Raw genomic sequence first — 18,312 nt, forward strand, 5'->3', positions numbered from 1 at the left:
TATTATGTTTCTTAAGCCTGGAGCCCTCCTGTAGATAAACTGGTAATATGTTTTGCAAATCCTTATCTTTTAATAATATAGGCCAGTATTTCTTAAAAACCTTTTCAATGTCTTTGTATTATCTATGAAAGTTTGAGACAAAAGCTAGGCCCCCTTCAAGGGAGGAAGACTTCTTTTTGTTGGTCAATAATTCATCTCTATTCATTTGAATCACCTGATTTGTGGTTGTGATGAGTGACTGTTGCAAGTAACCTTTTTCCTGAAATCTGTTGATCTGAGCATCTCAGCTTGTGTGTGGAAATCTGTAAGGTTGTCACAATAGCACCGGACTCGCATTAATTGGCCTTTTGGTACCCCCCCAACCACTGGGGATGGTGACAGCTGTGAATTGGTACAAACCCATTTCTATCCGTCACCTTAAAATGGGTCTTAGTACCGATTCTATTCATGTTTTTTGTCAGGGTGAGATCCAAAAAATTAATGGTATTCAAACTACTTTCTGCTGTGAATTTGAGGCCATAATTATTAATATTCATACATGCTAGGGACATTTCCAGTTTTTCATGGGGACCTTCCCATAATAGAATAATGTCATCAATGTACCTTTTATAGTACAATAATGATTTATTAGATGTTTTGTAAATGGTTTCCCTTTCCCACTTATTGAGCACTATATTGGCCACGCTGGGGGCATACCTAGCCCCCATCGCTACCCCCTTAATTTGGTTAAAGTAAGTGTCCTGAGCCCAAAAATAATTGTTGCCCATAGCTAGTTGTAATCCTTCAACCAGAAAGTTGATTTGTAGTGTGTTTAGTCCGGATTCCTCCATAAGGGCCAATTTGACTGCTAGAAGAGCATCTGGCTGTCTAATGTTGGTATACAGTGATTCAATATCCACTGTAACCAATATGGTATGCTCATCTACCTCAATGGTTTGAAGTGATTTAATGAGTTTGCGGCTGTCTTTCAAGTATGATCTGCCCTTAATAACCAGGGGCTAGAGATAAATATCAAGGTACTCACCCAAGCGGGAATATAAAGACCCTATCCCTAATAATGGCAGACCCGGTGGGTTTTCTTTATTTTTATGGATCTTGGGCACTATGTATAGTACTGGGATATGGGGAAAATGTGGAATGAGATATTTGGCCTCTTTACTATCTAAAATGTTATTAGTACTACCCTTATTCACCCAAGTTATCAATTCTGATTTGAGTTTAGCTGTGGGGTCTGCCCTCAGGGGCTTATAGGTAGTTGTATCCCCTAACAATCTGTGGATCTCTTTATTGTAATTGTCTTTAGTAAGTATCACCACCCCTCCCTCCTTGTCCGCTGGTCGAACTACTATTTGTTTGTTGGATTCTAACTTCTTGATTCCCTCCCATATTGTTTGGTTACTCTTACTTTTGTTTACATGTAGTGTTTTAATTTCATCCTGTACCATGTTTTTAAAAACCTCAATGTGGTGGTGGGTACCCTTGTTTGGATTGAAAACTGAATTATTTTTCAAGCCGCTATGTTGGTAGATAGTGGCTGGTTCTGGTGGTCGTGAACTTGGTAATGGAGATGCAAAATGTTTTTTTATGTTCACAAATTATTTTTATTATGTAAAAGGTCAAGGTATAAAACAATTACAATGATGGTACAGGTATGTATACAAATATCTTTAACAGTGAATGTTGTACAGGAAATAAAAAAGGGTTATGGTTAGTCAGATGAAATAATGCAAAGTGACATAAACAGGCCAGTTAAGAGTATTGTCATGGAGGGAAGAAAGAAGGATAATTACGTATGTGTTAAGGAGAGGAGGTGAGGAAAATAAAATAGAAATTTTAGAGAGGTGGTGTCCCAGAGAGTCCATTTTTTTGATAAAGTGGCATAGAGTCATATAACATGTGGTGAATTTTTTCAGAAAGTTTGATGTTCGTCATGCGGTTGAGAATTTGTGACCAAGGTATTGTAGTGGAGCACCAATTGAAGGATATAGCCCAATGAATGGAGCTGAGAAATGTGTGGATTAGCCTTGTGCTAGTCATTGGAATATTCTGTATAGGGGAGAATAGGCATGTGCATTTCGTTTCGTTCCGAATCGAAATTCGGACGAATTTTTCATTATTCGGAAATTCGGATGCATCCGAATTTCCGAATGACAAAAGTAAAGAATTTAAACGAATCCGAAAAAAAACGAACAAATTCGAATCGAATTCAAAAACATATTCAAATCGAATTCGAAAACATATTCGAATCGAATTCGAAAACATATTCGAATCGAATTCGAAAACATATTCGAATCGAATTCGAAAACATATTCGAATCGAATTCGAAAACATATTCGAAAACATATTTGAATCGAATTCGAAAACATAATCAAATTAAAAAAAAATAGAAAACGTTTTTCTAAAAAAAACAATAAGGTAGAATATAAAATAATAAAGCAATAGAATATGTATATATATATATATATATATATATATATATATTTTTTTTATGCTTTTCTTTTCTATTATTTTATATTCTATAATAGTATTTTCAATTCAAATTCAAATTCATTCTATACTAAATTCGAATTTCGGAACATGGCTTCTGAAGTTTGAATTTCGTATAGAATGAATTCGAATTTGAATAGAAAAGATTAGAACAGAAAATAATAGAAAAGTATAGACTAGAAAAACAATAGAACAGAATAGAAGAAAATATAATATATATATTATATTTTCTTCTATTCTCTTCTATTGTTTTTCTAGTCTATTCTTTTCTATTATTTTCTATTCTATTCTAATCTTTTACATTCAAATTTGATTTCGGTCTATATGAAATTCGAATTTTGGAAGATGTTATATATATAATTTTCTATTCTGTTTCATTGTTTTTCTATGCTATTCTTTTCTATTCTATTCTAAACTTTTCTATTCGAATTTGAATTCATTCTATACGAAATTCGAATTTCGGAAGATGGCTTCTGAAAGTGGAATTTCGTATAGAATGAATTCAAATTTGAATAGAAAAGATTAGAATAGAAAATAATAGACTAGACAAACAATAGAACAGAACAGAATAAAATATAATATATATAATTTATTCTATTCTGTTCTATTGTTTTTCTAGTCTTTTCTCTTCTACTCTATTCTAATCTTTTCTATTCAAATTCAAATTCATATTATAAGAAATTCAAATTTCGGAAGATGGTTTTATATATATATATATGTGTGTATATGTATAATATATATATATATGTGTGTGTGTGTATATGTATAATATATATATATATATATATATGTATATATATATTATACATATATATGTGTATATATATATATATATATATATATATATATATATATATATATATATATATATATATATATATATATATATAAAACCATCTTCCGAAATTTGAATTTCTTATAAAATGAATTCGAATTTGAATAGAAAAGATTAGAACAGAGTAGAAGAGAAAAGACTAGAAAAACAATAGAACAGAATACAAAAAATTATATATATTATATTTTATTCTGTTCTATTGTTTGTCTAGTCTATTATTTTCTATTCTAATCTTTTATATTCAAATTCAAATTCATTCTATACGAAATTCCACTTTCAGAAGCCATCTTCCGAAATTCGAATTTCGTATAGAATGAATTCAAATTCGAATAGAAAAGTTTAGAATAGAATAGAAAAGAATAGCATAGAAAAACAATGAAACAGAATAGAAAATTTTTATATATATATATATATATATATATATATATATATATATATATATATATATATATAAAACATCTTCCAAAATTCGAATTTCATATAGACCGAAATCAAATTTGAATATAAAAGATTAGAATAGAATAGAAAATAATAGAAAAGAATAGACTAGAAAAACAATAGAACAGAATAGAAGAAAATATAATATATAATATATATATATATATTATATTTTCTTCTATTCTGTTCTATTGTTTTTCTAGTCTATTCTTTTCTATTATTTTCTGTTCTAATTCGAATTCATTCTATAAGAAATTCAAACTTCAGAAGCCATGTTCCGAAATTCGAATTTCGTATAGAATGAATTTGAATTGAAAAGACTATTATAGAATATAAAATAATAGAAAAGAAAAGCATAAAAAAACAATAGAAGAGAATAATACAAAAAAATTACCGTATTTATCGGCGTATAACACGCACTGGCGTATAACACGCACCCCAAGTTTAGGAGGGAATTTTAAGGAAAAAAAAACTTTTAGGAGGGAAGTTTAAGGGAAAAAAATTTACATTTAAATGCCCATCATTGCAGCCTTCTCAGTGCAGCCTTGCCCCAGTGCAGCCATGTCAGTGCAGCCTTGTCAGTGCAGCCTTCCCAGTGTCCATTGCAGCCTTATCCCAGTGCAGCCTTGCCCCAGTGCAGCCTTGCAGCTCGCAGTTTGAAAATCCTGTGATCCCCTGCGATCCTGAGCTTCAAAATCGCCGACCGCGATTTGAAAATGGTGCCGCCGGCGCCAAAATACACAGAGCCGGTCCTCGGCTCTTCTCGGCGGCTCTCGTTCACTTTCGTCTCCACTCGTAGTCCCGCCCGGGATGGGCGTGACTGTGAGCGGAGCTATCCGAACCTAGCCGAGTACACTCGGCTAGGTTCGGGCGGCACTCGAGTGAAGCCGAAAGTGGCCGAGAAGAGCCGAGGACCGGCTCTGTGTATTTCGGCGCCATTTTCAAATCGCGGTCGGCGATTTTGAAGATCTGTCAGCTCAGGATCGCAAGGGATCGGCGTATAACACGCACCCATGATTTTCCCCTGATTTTAAGGGGAAAAAAGTGCGTGTTATATGCCGATAAATACGGTATATATATTTATATATATATTTTTTATTTTTATTTTTTTTCTATGCTGGTCTATTGTTTTTCTATTCTTTTCTATTCTTTTCTATTTTATTCTAATCTTTTCTATTTGAATGCGAAATCATTCTATACAAAATTTGAATTTCCGAAAATGGTTATACAGAAACAGAATGAAATAGAATGATATCGAATTCTAATAGAAAAGACTAGAACAGAAAAACAATAGAACAGAATAGAAAAAAAAAAAAAAATATATATATATATATATATATATATATATATATATATATATATATACACACACACACATCTTCTGAAATTGGAATTTGGTACAGAATGAATTCAAATAGAAAAGATTAGAATAGAACAGAAAATAATATAAAAGAATAGCATAGAAAAACAATAGAACAGAATAGAAAAAAATATAAAATATTCTATTCTAATCTTTTCTATTCGAATTCATTCTGTACCAAATTCCAATTTCGGAAGATGGTTTTATTTATTTTTATATATATATAAAATATTTCTTTCTATTCTGTTCTATTGTTTTTCTATTCTATTCTTTTCTATTAGAATTTGATTTCATTCTATTTCTATATAACTATTTTCTGAAATTCGAATTTTGTATAGAATGAATTTGAATTCAAATAGAAAAGATCAGAATATAATAGAAAATAATAGAAAAACAATAGAACAGAATAGAAAAAATATTTTATATATATATATATATATATATATATATATATATATATATAAAAAAAACACATGGAACGATGCTTGATGCCAAAAAGTGTCCTTTTACTGAAAAATTAATCCATTAATTGTTTCAAAATACAAGCAAGCCACTGTACAGTTCCGAGCACAACTCGCTCTTCGTCAGGCTTTTCAGGCTGTGTGTGAAAAGCTAAACCACACTGTGTTCCTTTATCCACACCCAGTCTGATACACACCTGTGTCACATAATTAATTATCCTATACAAAACACCTAAAACCTTTCCAAATTTAACCCTATTAAATAAACCTACTACCCTAAAACCATCCTAAATTCCCCAATAGGGGATAATCTACAAAATAGGTTCATCATATTACATCTCAAATATCCTCATCATATCACTTATGAACCAATAATATTATCTCATTTAATTAGCTCGGTGTTTTGTAAATATTTCTCATGAATATACATATGTTGCTATTTCTATACATGTCTCAAGTTTCTTCATGGATTCCAGTTGATATTCTGCTATCTAGTATTTCCAACGGGAGCCTTTTGTGATCAATCTAGAGAAAATATAACATATTCAAAAATAGTCATACCTCTAATCAATCTTGTACTATAGATTTTTAAACAAACAGAAACAAATCATAGTCCCTGTTCATACCATCAGGGTACAGGGACTGTAATTTGTTGATCCACCAAACTTCACGTCTTTTTAGTTTCAAAATCCTATCACCCCCTCTTTTGTCATGGGGAATCTCTTCTAAAACCATAAAGCGTAGATCTGTGTCTTTGTGGCCCATTTCTGAGAAGTGACGCGATACAGGTAAACTTGATTGAGGATGTCTAATTGTACTACGGTGTTGTGCGATACGGTCTTTAATTTTTTGGGTGGTTTCCCCCACATAAAGGAGATTACAGGGGCATGTGAGAATGTAAATTACATATGATGACTGACAGGTGTAAAAACCGTTAATGATTATTTTCTTATTAGTCCTAGGATGAGAAAAATTATTCCCTTTGATAACTAAATTGCATTGAATGCAATTGAGACAGGGGTAACAGCCTTTTCTTTTACTGCCAAGAAAGGTCATCTTTTTCTCATCCTGCCTCTCTGGTTTAAATTCGGATCGCACTAAGAGGTCGCGCAAGGTTTTATTGCGCCGGTATGCCTTCATCGGAGTTAACTGAAACTCCTCTATATGAGGATAGGATCGTTTCAATATCGTCCAATGTTTTCTTAATACATTAAAGATCCTCTCGCTATAACTGTTAAACTGGAAGACAAATGGAATTCGAGGTTTGTCAACTGAGTATCTTTTCCTATTGGGAATCTCAATAGGATTCAAAATCTTATTTAATTCGTGTCGGATTATGTTTTCTGGGTAGCCCCGCTCCTTAAATTTGCAGCACATTTCATCTAATCTTTCATTTTTAACTGTAGTATCACTCACTATTCGCGTCACTCTGAGAAGCTGGCTTCTGATAATAGAACTAAAGACATGAGGGGGATGATAGCTGTCATATCTCAATAGCTGATTCCTATCTGTAGGTTTCGTGTATATGTCAGTTTCAATCCGTCCCTGTTTTATATATGCCCGTATATCTAGAAAGGGGACCGAGTCTCCACCAATATGAATCTTGAACTGGATCTCTGGTGAAATACTATTGATCATCTCATCAAACATTTTGAGTGATTCAATGTTGCCCCGCCATATGACAAAAATGTCATCTATATAACGCCACCAGGTGGCGCAATGTTCCCGAAACAGATCATTCACAAAAATATGTTTTTGCTCAAAATCATGCATAAATGAACAGGCATATGGCGGGGCAACATTAGAACCCATGGCTACCCCCGTCAATTGCACATAGTACCGGTCTTTAAAGAGAAAATAGTTATTATACAAAATCAATCTAAACAATTTCTCAAAAAAAATGATCTGAGCTTCTGAGTACTCCTGACATTTCCTAATTAGGCTTAGCGCTGCCTCAATGCCAGCCACATGAGGAATCGATGTATATAGACTTGTTACATCCCAAGTGACAAGGATATATTCATTCTGGATTTGTGGTAAGTCCCTGATTTTGGTCAGAAAGTCACCAGAGTCCTTGATGTAAGATGGGGTGGCCTTAACCAAGGGTGATAGTACTTTATCCAGTAACTTGGCCGTGGGTACAAAAATTGAATCCCTCCCCGATACAATCGGGCGTCCCGGTGGGGAATGTTTGTCCTTATGGATCTTGGGGAGTATATACAAGACCGGAATGCGGGTATGTGTTGGTAACAAAAATTCGCATAAATCGTGTGAAATTAATCCTTCTTTAAATGCCGGTTTCACAATACTCTCCAAGATCTTTCTAATACTCCATGTGGGATCTGATTGTAGAGGTTTGTATACTGTGTCGTCATCCAATTGTCGCCTGATCTCATTCTCATAAGCCTGGGGGTCCATAATGACTACCGAACCCCCTTTATCAGCAGGTTTGCAAATAATGTCATTCCGTTTGGTTAATTCCCGTAATGTCACTCTTTCATGAGGGGACAGATTGTTAGGTACATGGTCTTTAAAGTCCACTTGTTTCAACAAACGTTTCACATCTCGGGTAACCTCCTGTACAAACATCTCAACAGGGACATAAGTGGTAGGGGGGACGGATTTAGATTTCATTACCAGTCCTAGACTTTTACTGCTTAGTCTCCCTTCAGGTATGTCATTATGAACAAATGGTTTGTGAAGAAAATGGACCTTCCATCTAATATTGCGAAATAGGCGATACAGATCTTGATCTAACTGAAATGGATCTAGGTGACTTTTAGGACAGTAAGATAAACCACGGTTAAAAAGTCCTACCTCATCCGGTGAAAGGACCCGCCTGGATATATATAAAACCAACTTCCAAAATTCGAATTTCGTATAAAATTAATTTGAATAGAAAAGATTAAAATAGAGTAGAAAGAATAGACTAGAAAAACAATAGAACAGAATAGAATAAGATATAATATATATATTATATTTTATTCTGTTCTGTTCTATTGTTTTTCTAGTCTATTCTTTTCTATTCAAATTCAAATTCATTCTATACGAAATTCGAATTTCAGAAGCCATCTTCCGAAATTCGAATTTCGTATAGAATGAATTCAAATTCGAATAGAAATGTTTAGAATAGAATAAAAAAGAATAGCATAGAAAAACAATGAAACAGAATAGAAAAAAATATATATATTATATTTTATTCTCTTCTGTTCTATTGTTTTTCTAGTCTATTCTATTTCTATTCTAATCTTTTCTATTCAAATTCGAATTCATTCTATACGAAATTCTAATTTTAGAAGCCATCTTCCGAAATTCGAATTTCGCATAGAATTAATTCAAATTCGAATAGAAAAGTTTAGAATAGAATAGAAAAGAATAGCATAGAAAAACAATGGAACAAAATAGAAAAAAAATATAATATATATATTTAACCATCTTCCAAAATTGGAATTTGGTACAGAATGAATTCGAATTCAAATAGAAAAGCTTAGAATACAATATATTATATTTTTTTCTATTCTGATCTATTGTTTTTCTATGCTATTCTTTTATACTTTCTATTCTATCCTAATCTTTTCTATTGGAATTCGATTTCATTCTATACGAATTTCAAATTTCGCAAAATGGTTATATATAGTTTACTTTTTCAAATTCAGTTATTGTTTTTTTCGAATTTTATAGTTTTTTTCAAATGTGGTAGAAATTTTTCGAATTTGACAGTTTTTTCGAATGTGGTAGAATTTTTTCGAATTTAATATTTTTTTCAAATGTAGTAACATTTTTTTTGAATTTGATAGTTTTTTTCGAATGTGGTAGAATTTTTTCGAATTTGACAGTTTTTTTCGAATGTGGTAGAATTTTTTCGAAATTGACAGTTTTTTTCGAATGTGGTAGAATTTTTTCGAATTTGATAGTTTTTTTCGAATGTGGTAGAATTTTTTCGAATTTGATAGTTTTTTTCGAATGTGGTAGAATTTTTTCGAATTTGATAGTTTTTTTCGAATGTGGTAGAATTTTTTCGAATTTGACAGTTTTTTTCGAATGTGGTAGAATTTTTTCGAATTTAATATTTTTTTCAAATGTAGTAACATTTTTTTTGAATTTGATAGTTTTTTTCGAATGTGGTAGAATTTTTTCGAATTTGACAGTTTTTTTCGAATGTGGTAGAATTTTTTCGAAATTGACAGTTTTTTTCGAATGTGGTAGAATTTTTTCGAATTTGATAGTTTTTTTCGAATGTGGTAGAATTTTTTCGAATTTGATAGTTTTTTTCGAATGTGGTAGAATTTTTTCGAATTTGATAGTTTTTTTCGAATGTGGTAGAATTTTTTCGAATTTGACAGTTTTTTTCGAATGTGTTAGAATTTTTTTCGAATTTGATAGTTTTTTTCGAATACGGTCGAATTTTTTCGAATGCGGTCGAATTTTTTTGAATTCGAATACGAAACGAAACGAATTCCGAAAACGAATGTAATGAATGCAACGAATTTAACTAAACGAATTAAGTTAAATAACGAATCGAAACGGAACTAAACTAAACGAATTTTTTCATCCTGCACATGTCTAGGGGAGAATAGAAGAATGTAAGAGAAATCTTCCTACCGGATATTTTTTCAATGATTTTGCTAGCCTTATGCCAAGTGTTTTTTATATGGGGACAATCCCAAAAGATATGTAAAAGTGTACCCTGAGAGGGGCAACCCCTAAAGCAGAGTGGGATAGTGAGGGATAAAATGAGTTAAGTTTAGCGAGGGTAAAATACCATCTATAGAGCAATTTGATGGCTGATTCTCTGATCGAGGTTGTTTTGGTACATTTATGGAGATTTGTAAAAATAGTATCCCATTGATCAAGAGTAAATGAGGTATCTAAATCTGATTCCCATTGTAGCATGGGATGTGATTTCTCAGGCATGTTGGTCTCATTTAAACTTTTATATATTCCACTATCACGGGGGGAGGAGATACAAATTTGTTCAAATTGTGTATAGGGGGGATGGAGTGTAAGTGAATGATATTTCTGATAGAATTGTCTTATATTTGTATAGTTCTCTAGTTCAGTAGGTGGGAAATCATATTTTATTTTTAGACTGGAGAAAGTGAGGAATGAATTGTTGTGGGAGAGCAATTTTAAATGTGTTAGGTTATGTGACTTCCAATTCGTTAGAGAGTTTTGATCTTGAGCTCTATCTGGGAGGGGAAAACGAGGGTCACCTAGAAAGGAAGCCAAGGGGGAATGTCAGAGGATAACTTGAATTTAGAGACTTGTCTGTTCCATATTTGAAGTTTGTGAGTGACAATGAGGTTTTGGGGTCTTATTTTTTGTGGTGGGATAGTCTTGGACCAGAGAACTCCTTGTAGATTGTAGGGTAGGACAGATTCTTCTTCGAACCGGAGCCAAGGGATTTGAAGTGAAGGGGCATACCATTGGGCTAATTGGGTAAATCTGGTCGATAGATAATAAAGCCAAAGGTTAGGAATGCTGAGGCCTCCTTTTATTTGGGGTCTAAACATAAGGGAATAGCTAAATCTGGGTTTCTTGTTTAGCCATATGAATTTGCTGATCTCTCTCTGTAAAGAATCAAATGTTTTTTTATGTAGAATAAGAGGAAGGGCTCTAAAAAAAATAAAAGTTTGGGTAATATCATCATTTTTACGGCCACTATTCTACCCGAGAATGAAATCTGGTATGATGACCAAAGATTAAGTAGATTTTTAATACTATTAAATAAAGGAGGATAGTTTTCTTGGTAAAACATTTTATACAAAGATGTAATTTGCATACCTAGATATCTAAATGAATCCACGTTCCAATTGAATGAGGATTTGTCCTTAAGTGAAGCTATTAAGGCTGAGGGAATGTTGAATGGTAAAGCTGGGCATTTAGATTTACACTCAGACCTGTCAGGTCGTGGAAGATGGCAAGGGTTTCAGTTAGGTTGGGTAGGGAGATAAGAGGGTCAGTTATAAACAGAAGTACGTCATCTGCGTAGAGACTTAGCTTGTATTCTTTGGATCCCTTGAAATATCCTTTAATGTCTGTGTTATTTCTAATAGCGCAGGCAAGGGATTCTATCGTGAGGGCAAAAAGTAGAGGGGAGGGGAGAGGGGGCAACCCTGTCTGGTACCTTTGGTCAGGGGGAAAAAGTCAGAGTTGTTGCCTGGGAGTTTGATACGTGTTTGTGGGTTGTGATAGAGAGCCTTAAAACCATGTAAGAATTCATTGTTGATGCCATATTTGGGGAGTAGAGTATCAAGATATGACCAGGAAATGCTGTCAAAAGCTTTGTGTATATCAAGACTGAGTAGTAATGTGGATTTGGAATTTATGTTGGAGTCTTGAATGATATTTGTGGTCAGTCGTATGTTGTCTGTTAGAAATTAAACCTGTTTGATCAGGATCAACTAATGGGGAGATAACAGCCGATAATCTGTCTGCCAAAATTCGGCCAAATATTTTTAGGTCGTTATCATTAACTGATATTGGGCGGTAGTTTTGAGGGGTGGAGTGATCTTTATTTGGTTTAGGAAGAAGGGACATGTTGGCTATTAGCATTTCAGATGGGAATTGGCCGCCTTGTAAGATATTATTATATAGTTTAGTAAGGTGTGGGGTAATGGTAGGGGCAAATTTTTTTATAATAGGACATGGAATAACTGTCTGGGCCTGGGGCTGTTGATATCTTTAAAGTTCTAATGATTCTGCAAACTTAATGTTAAGCCAGTCAAGGGAAGACTGTTTGGGGGCTGATTGTGATGTGGAAAGAAGATTTTTATAGAAGTCTAAGAACAGTTTCATGACTTCTTTGGGATGGGACACCATATTTCCAGATGGGTTCTTTAATTTGTATGTGTGGGGTGGTTTTGTAGATTGATTAAGTTTTCTAGCGAACATGGTGAAATATGAATTGCTGTTGAGTAAGAATCTGGCTTTAGACCATCTGAGGGCCTTTTCGGTGTCCGATGCTAATAATGTGTCTAAGATAGTGCGTTTCTCTTGAATCTGTTTAAAAAGGTCACTAGATGGGTTTTGGTTGTTTCTGTGATATAGATGGTCTAGATCGTTTGTGAGGGATCTAATATCTGCAAGTTTGGATTTGTTTTTAATTGAGGCAATATTTATCAGATGGCCTCTCATTACCGCTTTATGCGCCATCCAGATATTTGTAGGAGACATGTCTGGTGTTACGTTGTGTGCAAAGTATTGCTCAAGGTGAGATAGAATTTGTTGGTTGCTTGATGGATCTGTGAGCAAGGAACGTTTATTCGCCATGCATGTGTTGTGTTGGCTAGACCTATGCGTGAAGTGTTAAAGGAGATTATATGGTGATCAGACCAAGGACATGCATGGATATCTGCTTTAGAGGAATTGGCAAGTAGGATTGGGGTGCAGAAGATGTAATCAAGTCGAGCAAAGCTGTTATGCGGGTGGGAATAGAATGTGTAGGATTTGATACCTATGTTGTGGGCTCTCCAAGTATCTACTAATTGATGATTATATAGTGATCTGTTCAAAGATTTGGGGAAATCTTTAGAGGATGGGACAACTTTGCTTCTGTTCAGAGCCGAATGAGCAGCTAAATTGAAGTAACCACCCGCTATTAGATGTGCGGAATGATAATTATCTAAAGTCTCAAAAAATTTGTTGAAAAAGTTTGAGTGGGCCTCATTTGGAGCATATACTGAGGCAATGGTGACCGAACGTCCTTTAATTGAGCCTTTCAAAATCAAATAACGACTGTCTGGGTCCTTAAAGACATTCTGAACCTCAAAAACCACCGAGTTCCTAATAAATATGGCAGCACCCCTAGATTTTGTGTTGTAAGTAGTGCAATAAAATTGGCTGAAACTTTTGTCAAAAAATTTAGGGTGTTTATCTGTTGCGAAGTGAGTTTCTTGCATTAATATTATATCCACTCCCAATCTTTTATAGTGGCGAAAAGCTTTCTTTCTCTTGTGAGGTGAATTAATGTCCTGGGCATTGTGAGAAATCATCCTAAGCCCCATTGTATTGGTGTTAGAAAGTGATGATAGTTATAAGGTAGTGGCAATGGATCACAAGGCTCAGGGCAAAGCATATGGCAAAGCTGGTGTGGTAATAGTAATTGGGATAACAATGATAACATTAATATAGAAAAATTACCTGAGATAGAGAAAAATCTGGATCTCACTATGTTGCCATCTATATCTTCATAAATACAATATATCAGAATATACATCAAAATTTTACATAAGTATTAAATTAAACTGAGTCTCTACGCCGATGATGTCCTTATGTTTCTTTCGGATCCCTTAATCTCCTTGCCCAACCTATTCGCAGTATTAGATAACTTTGCCCTGGTGTCAGGTCTGGGTGTCAACCCCTCCAAATGTGTGGCTATGCCCATTAACTTACCACATTCCTTAATATCTTCCCTAAAAGGTAGCTTTGATATCTCCTGGAATATAGATTCTCTACAATACCTGGGCATACGTTTAGCACCTTCCCTTAAAAAAATATACACTCAAAATTACCCCCAGGTGTTTTTAAATATTACAAAATTATTGGCCCGGTGGTCCCTATATCATATCTCATTTTTAGGCCGCATACAAGTGGTGAAAATGTCGGCCCTTCCAAAATTACTGTTTTATTTCAGAGCCCTACCTTTATATGTATCCAGATCTACTATCCAAACCATTCAGGATGTCTTGTTAAAATTTATCTGGCAGGGTAAACACCCACGCATGGGTAGGTTATTGATGTTTAGGTCCCGAGATAGGGGTGGACTGGGATGCCCAGGCATATGGAAGTATTATTTATCTGCAAGAATGGTACACTTGGCCCAATGGCACACCTCCCCGACTCACATTCCGTGGTTACAATTCAGGAGAGCTTTGGTTAGACCCTATTATCTCCTGGCCTTCTATGGACAAATGCAGTAAACTATAGATGTATCTCTCAGCTCAATGAAATAGTTGGGCAGTCCCTGTATCTCTGGACCCTATATAAAGAAAAATTTTAGCTTTTCACTAAGCCCTCTCGTCTGACATCCTTTTTGGGTGACCCTAAATTCCCTGCAGCGTTTCATGCTGAAATAGATTTCGCAAACTGGTCCTCGCAAGGATTGGTGACGCTGCATTCCCTGCTATAAGGCAACACATTTTGTTCTTTTGAACACTTGACCCAAAACTTCGCCATACCCAACTCGGATCTGTACAAATATTTACAGATTCGCCATTTCTTCCAAAAAGCTATCTCCCAGTTGGGAGCAGAAGTTGGAACACCCTTTGAGGGTCTATGTCATGGGGGGTCCAGAGACAGAGGGACGATTTCTACACTGTATAGGTACCTTAACGACCATCACACCGACGCTAAATCTCAAGCAATGCTAGGTTGGGAGTCTGAGGTAGGCCTGGAGTTCTCGGTGGAGGACTGGAGCGATATGGTCTCCAATATGCATAAATGTACCCGATCAGTGGCTATTAAAGAAACTGTACTAAAACTGCATACTAGATGGTACTATACACCATTTAGAATTCATAGAATGCTCCCAACAATCACGGACAGATGTTTTAGAGACTGTGGAGAAAAAGGTACTCTCCTCCATACTTTCTGGAGCTGTAGGGTTCTGGAATCTCTCTGGCAGCAGACCGCCTCCAAAATACTACAAATAACTGGATCTAGCATCACCCTGACATATCAGATGTGCATTCTATTTGCTGACCTTCCACTGGTAGCTCCCTCAGAACAAAAATTGATTCAAACACTGTTTAGCGCTATACAGTGGGCAATAGCCCTGAATTGGCGTAAACCATCAGTCCCATGGTCCCAAGTTCTTATTCGCATGGAACCTATAAAATTAAAAAACAAGAAAAAATACTGCGCTACCATTAAATTAATATACCCCCCAAAAAGCAGCAGTTAAACAGTGAGATGTGCACCAAAAATACCGAAAGAAAAAGAAATAACCGCGCTAAATTGTATATGAATAAGATATGTGAAATAATCTTCAAATCATATCCCAAAAACTTCTGTTGAAAAATTCATATGTGTATGTGAAACATAGCAATAATCAGAAAAATATAAAAATCTATACATAAAACTGTAAATCAAAAAGTGATGTCCATATATAGTGGATGGGAATCCTTATATATGATAATAGACCAGAATCAGTCCCAGAGAGAAACCCATGAATGGACACAACCAGACTTGGTGGTAAAGATGAGAGAGACACCACACTCAGAGATCCATCACCACACAAGTATTGCGCTTACCACAAGGCAAGCAAGAAACAGCCTGTGTTCCGTCCTGGTATGGGAAATCCAGCTGGTGTAACTTGACTGCATACAGCGTGGCTAAGAGGATATAGCAAGGACTCCAAACTCTATACCTCTATATTATATATAGTATTACCAATATAATAATAGGGGGGTCTCGCCATTCCCCTGTGACCCAATTAATGGGACCAACTATTATCATGGGTATGACCCCCACATGGCACGCAGGCCTGACCACCCAGATAGGTATGAAATGGAATATCGTCATTTTGATAACCATGGAACTTTTGATAGGAGAGAGGTATCAGAATACAATGTGAGCACTCACAATAGTTTCTACCCATTGAGGTATTTAGAGGGCCCCAGTGAAAATCTTAACCCTAGAGGGGTGTCTGGCACACCAAATTCATTACCACATTCCGGGTTTGACATTTGTGAAGATCTGGCCAACCCCGGCCCTTCCAATCCTATCCAACATTGGGGTTTTCACAAATCCACCCAGGGCATAAAAAGGCCTATAGACCCAAAAGAGGGACCAGAGGAGGGAGAAGGCTACGATCAAAAAAGAAAAAAGTCATAACCGAAGACGGAATATTTAATTTAAGTACTGTTGTCTTAACTGACTCAGAAAAATTGGTGCTGAGTAAGGGTTTGAAATTTGCCCCCCCATGTAGGCTGAACAAATTTTAGACCTACATGGATATTCATAAGTTCATACGGAAACTCAGCATCAAGCGTTATATGGTATCTAATCCCATCCAAGATAACCATATCCCATCTATCGGTTATAGGCATTCAGGACTCACAAATGCCTCTCTATTTAATCCTCCTGGGGCCTTGGCCCCCTCTCTTAAAGTCTTTAGGGATATAGTACTCAGTGACCTAGATAAAATGCCTATCAATAAAGCAAAAATAGACAGAGACTTTGTGGCAGGTCTGGATTCTTTATGTGAAAATAAAAATCTAGTCATCAGGCCCGCCGACAAAGGGGGTGGCATTATAATTTTAGACAAAAAAGATTACATGGCGGAAATGCACAGGATATTGGGTGACACGGATACATATACCCTCCTTCCCTCCGACCCTAAAATTAAATATAAGAAAGAATTGGAAGTTGTTGTTCAGAGAGGTTTTGAACTTGGTGTCCTTCATAAAAAGGAGAAGTCTTATCTCGTACCTAGGGCGCCGAGGACACCAGTGATGTATTACATTCCAAAAATCCACAAACACCCTACCTGCCCCCCGGGACGTCCTATTGTAAGCGGTATAGATTCTGTTACGTAAATATAGATTTTTTTCTTACAACCCATAGTTGTGAAGGTACCTTCCTATATTAAGGATTCACGGCATGTGGTTAATCTACTGACTGAAATCACACCTAGACCAGGACTGTGGATGGTGAAAGCTGACATCACGTCTCTTTATACTGTCATACCACACAGTCTTGGTCTTTTCGCAGTTGAATATTTTTTGAGGCGCGACTCTAACCTCCTTGATGAGCAAATTTCTTTCATTCTTGAATTGCTCCATTTTGCTGTTTCTCGCAGCTACTTTTGGTTTGGAGGCCAATTTTACAAACAGGATAGAGGAGTCGCCCTGGGGGCTAAGTATGCCCCCAGTCTGGCGAACCTCTTTATGGCCCTTTGGGAGGAGGATGTCATCTATGCCCAACATAGACCTCAGATAGTTTTGTGGGCTAGGTACATAGACGACATCCTCCTCCTGTGGGATGGCGAGAGGGCTGACCTAGACTTATTCCTGGAAGAGTTGAATGTCAACGTGAGGGGTATTTTTCTCAACTATGAGGCTAGTCAACAAGAGATCAGCTTCCTAGATCTAGCCATCAGAATAGAGGGTGGTCGGTTCACTACAGCTACTCACTTTAAGGGCAACGACCGCAATTCATCTATTCCTACCAATAGTTGCCATAACGAATCTTGGATTAGGTCGGTGCCCAAAAGTCAGTATGTGCGCCTGAGGTGAAATTGCTCAGATACTGGCGAGTTCCTTTCGCAGGCAGACATATTGACAAAACAATTCTTGGAAAAGGGGTATTCACATACACCTCTTGCCAATACCTTGAAGGAAGTGTTAGCTATGGACAGGAAAGATCTGCTTACAGAGAAACCATCTAACAATAGTAAGACGCCTTCCATTCCTTTCATTACGACCTATTCTATTCAACATAGATCAGTAAGAAATATGATTAATAGACATTGGCACATTCTTACCAATGATGCCACCCTCAACACTTTCCTCCCTGCTAAACCTCAAGTGGTTTATAGAGGTGTACCCTCTCTACGGAGCACCATTGCCAACAATATTATTGATCCTCCTACCATCAAAAGCAGTTTTTTCAATAATCTCTCTGGTTTTTACCAATGCAGGAGATACAGGGTATGTTCGCTAAATGGTTGTACACACAGGAGAACTTTGAACTTTAGGTCTTCCAGTACCCAGGAAGAGTTTGCCATT

At 35.7% G+C, this 18,312-nt stretch overlaps 1 protein-coding gene across 8 annotated transcripts in view; it reads right to left on the reverse strand.

Annotated features, from left to right (window-relative positions):
* Window positions 1-18,312, reverse strand: part of LOC141127250 (keratin, type II cytoskeletal cochleal-like) — a 478,789-nt gene that overhangs the window by 25,443 nt on the left and 435,034 nt on the right. Inside the window, exon 10 of one of the 8 annotated variants that reach the window (XM_073613527.1) lies at window positions 5,698-6,106. The exons of 6 other annotated variants lie outside the window; for them this stretch is intronic. In XM_073613527.1, the coding sequence (XP_073469628.1) occupies window positions 6,073-6,106 (34 nt within the window). In that variant the 3' untranslated portion in view covers window positions 5,698-6,072. Of the gene's footprint in view, window positions 1-5,697; window positions 6,107-18,312 lie in introns of those variants that run through there. One more of the 8 variants, XM_073613522.1, reaches the window with a different exon arrangement.

The sequence above is a fragment of the Aquarana catesbeiana genome, linkage group LG02, assembly GCF_042186555.1.
Source record: "Aquarana catesbeiana isolate 2022-GZ linkage group LG02, ASM4218655v1, whole genome shotgun sequence".
In the NCBI taxonomy this organism is placed as follows: domain Eukaryota; kingdom Metazoa; phylum Chordata; class Amphibia; order Anura; family Ranidae; genus Aquarana; species Aquarana catesbeiana.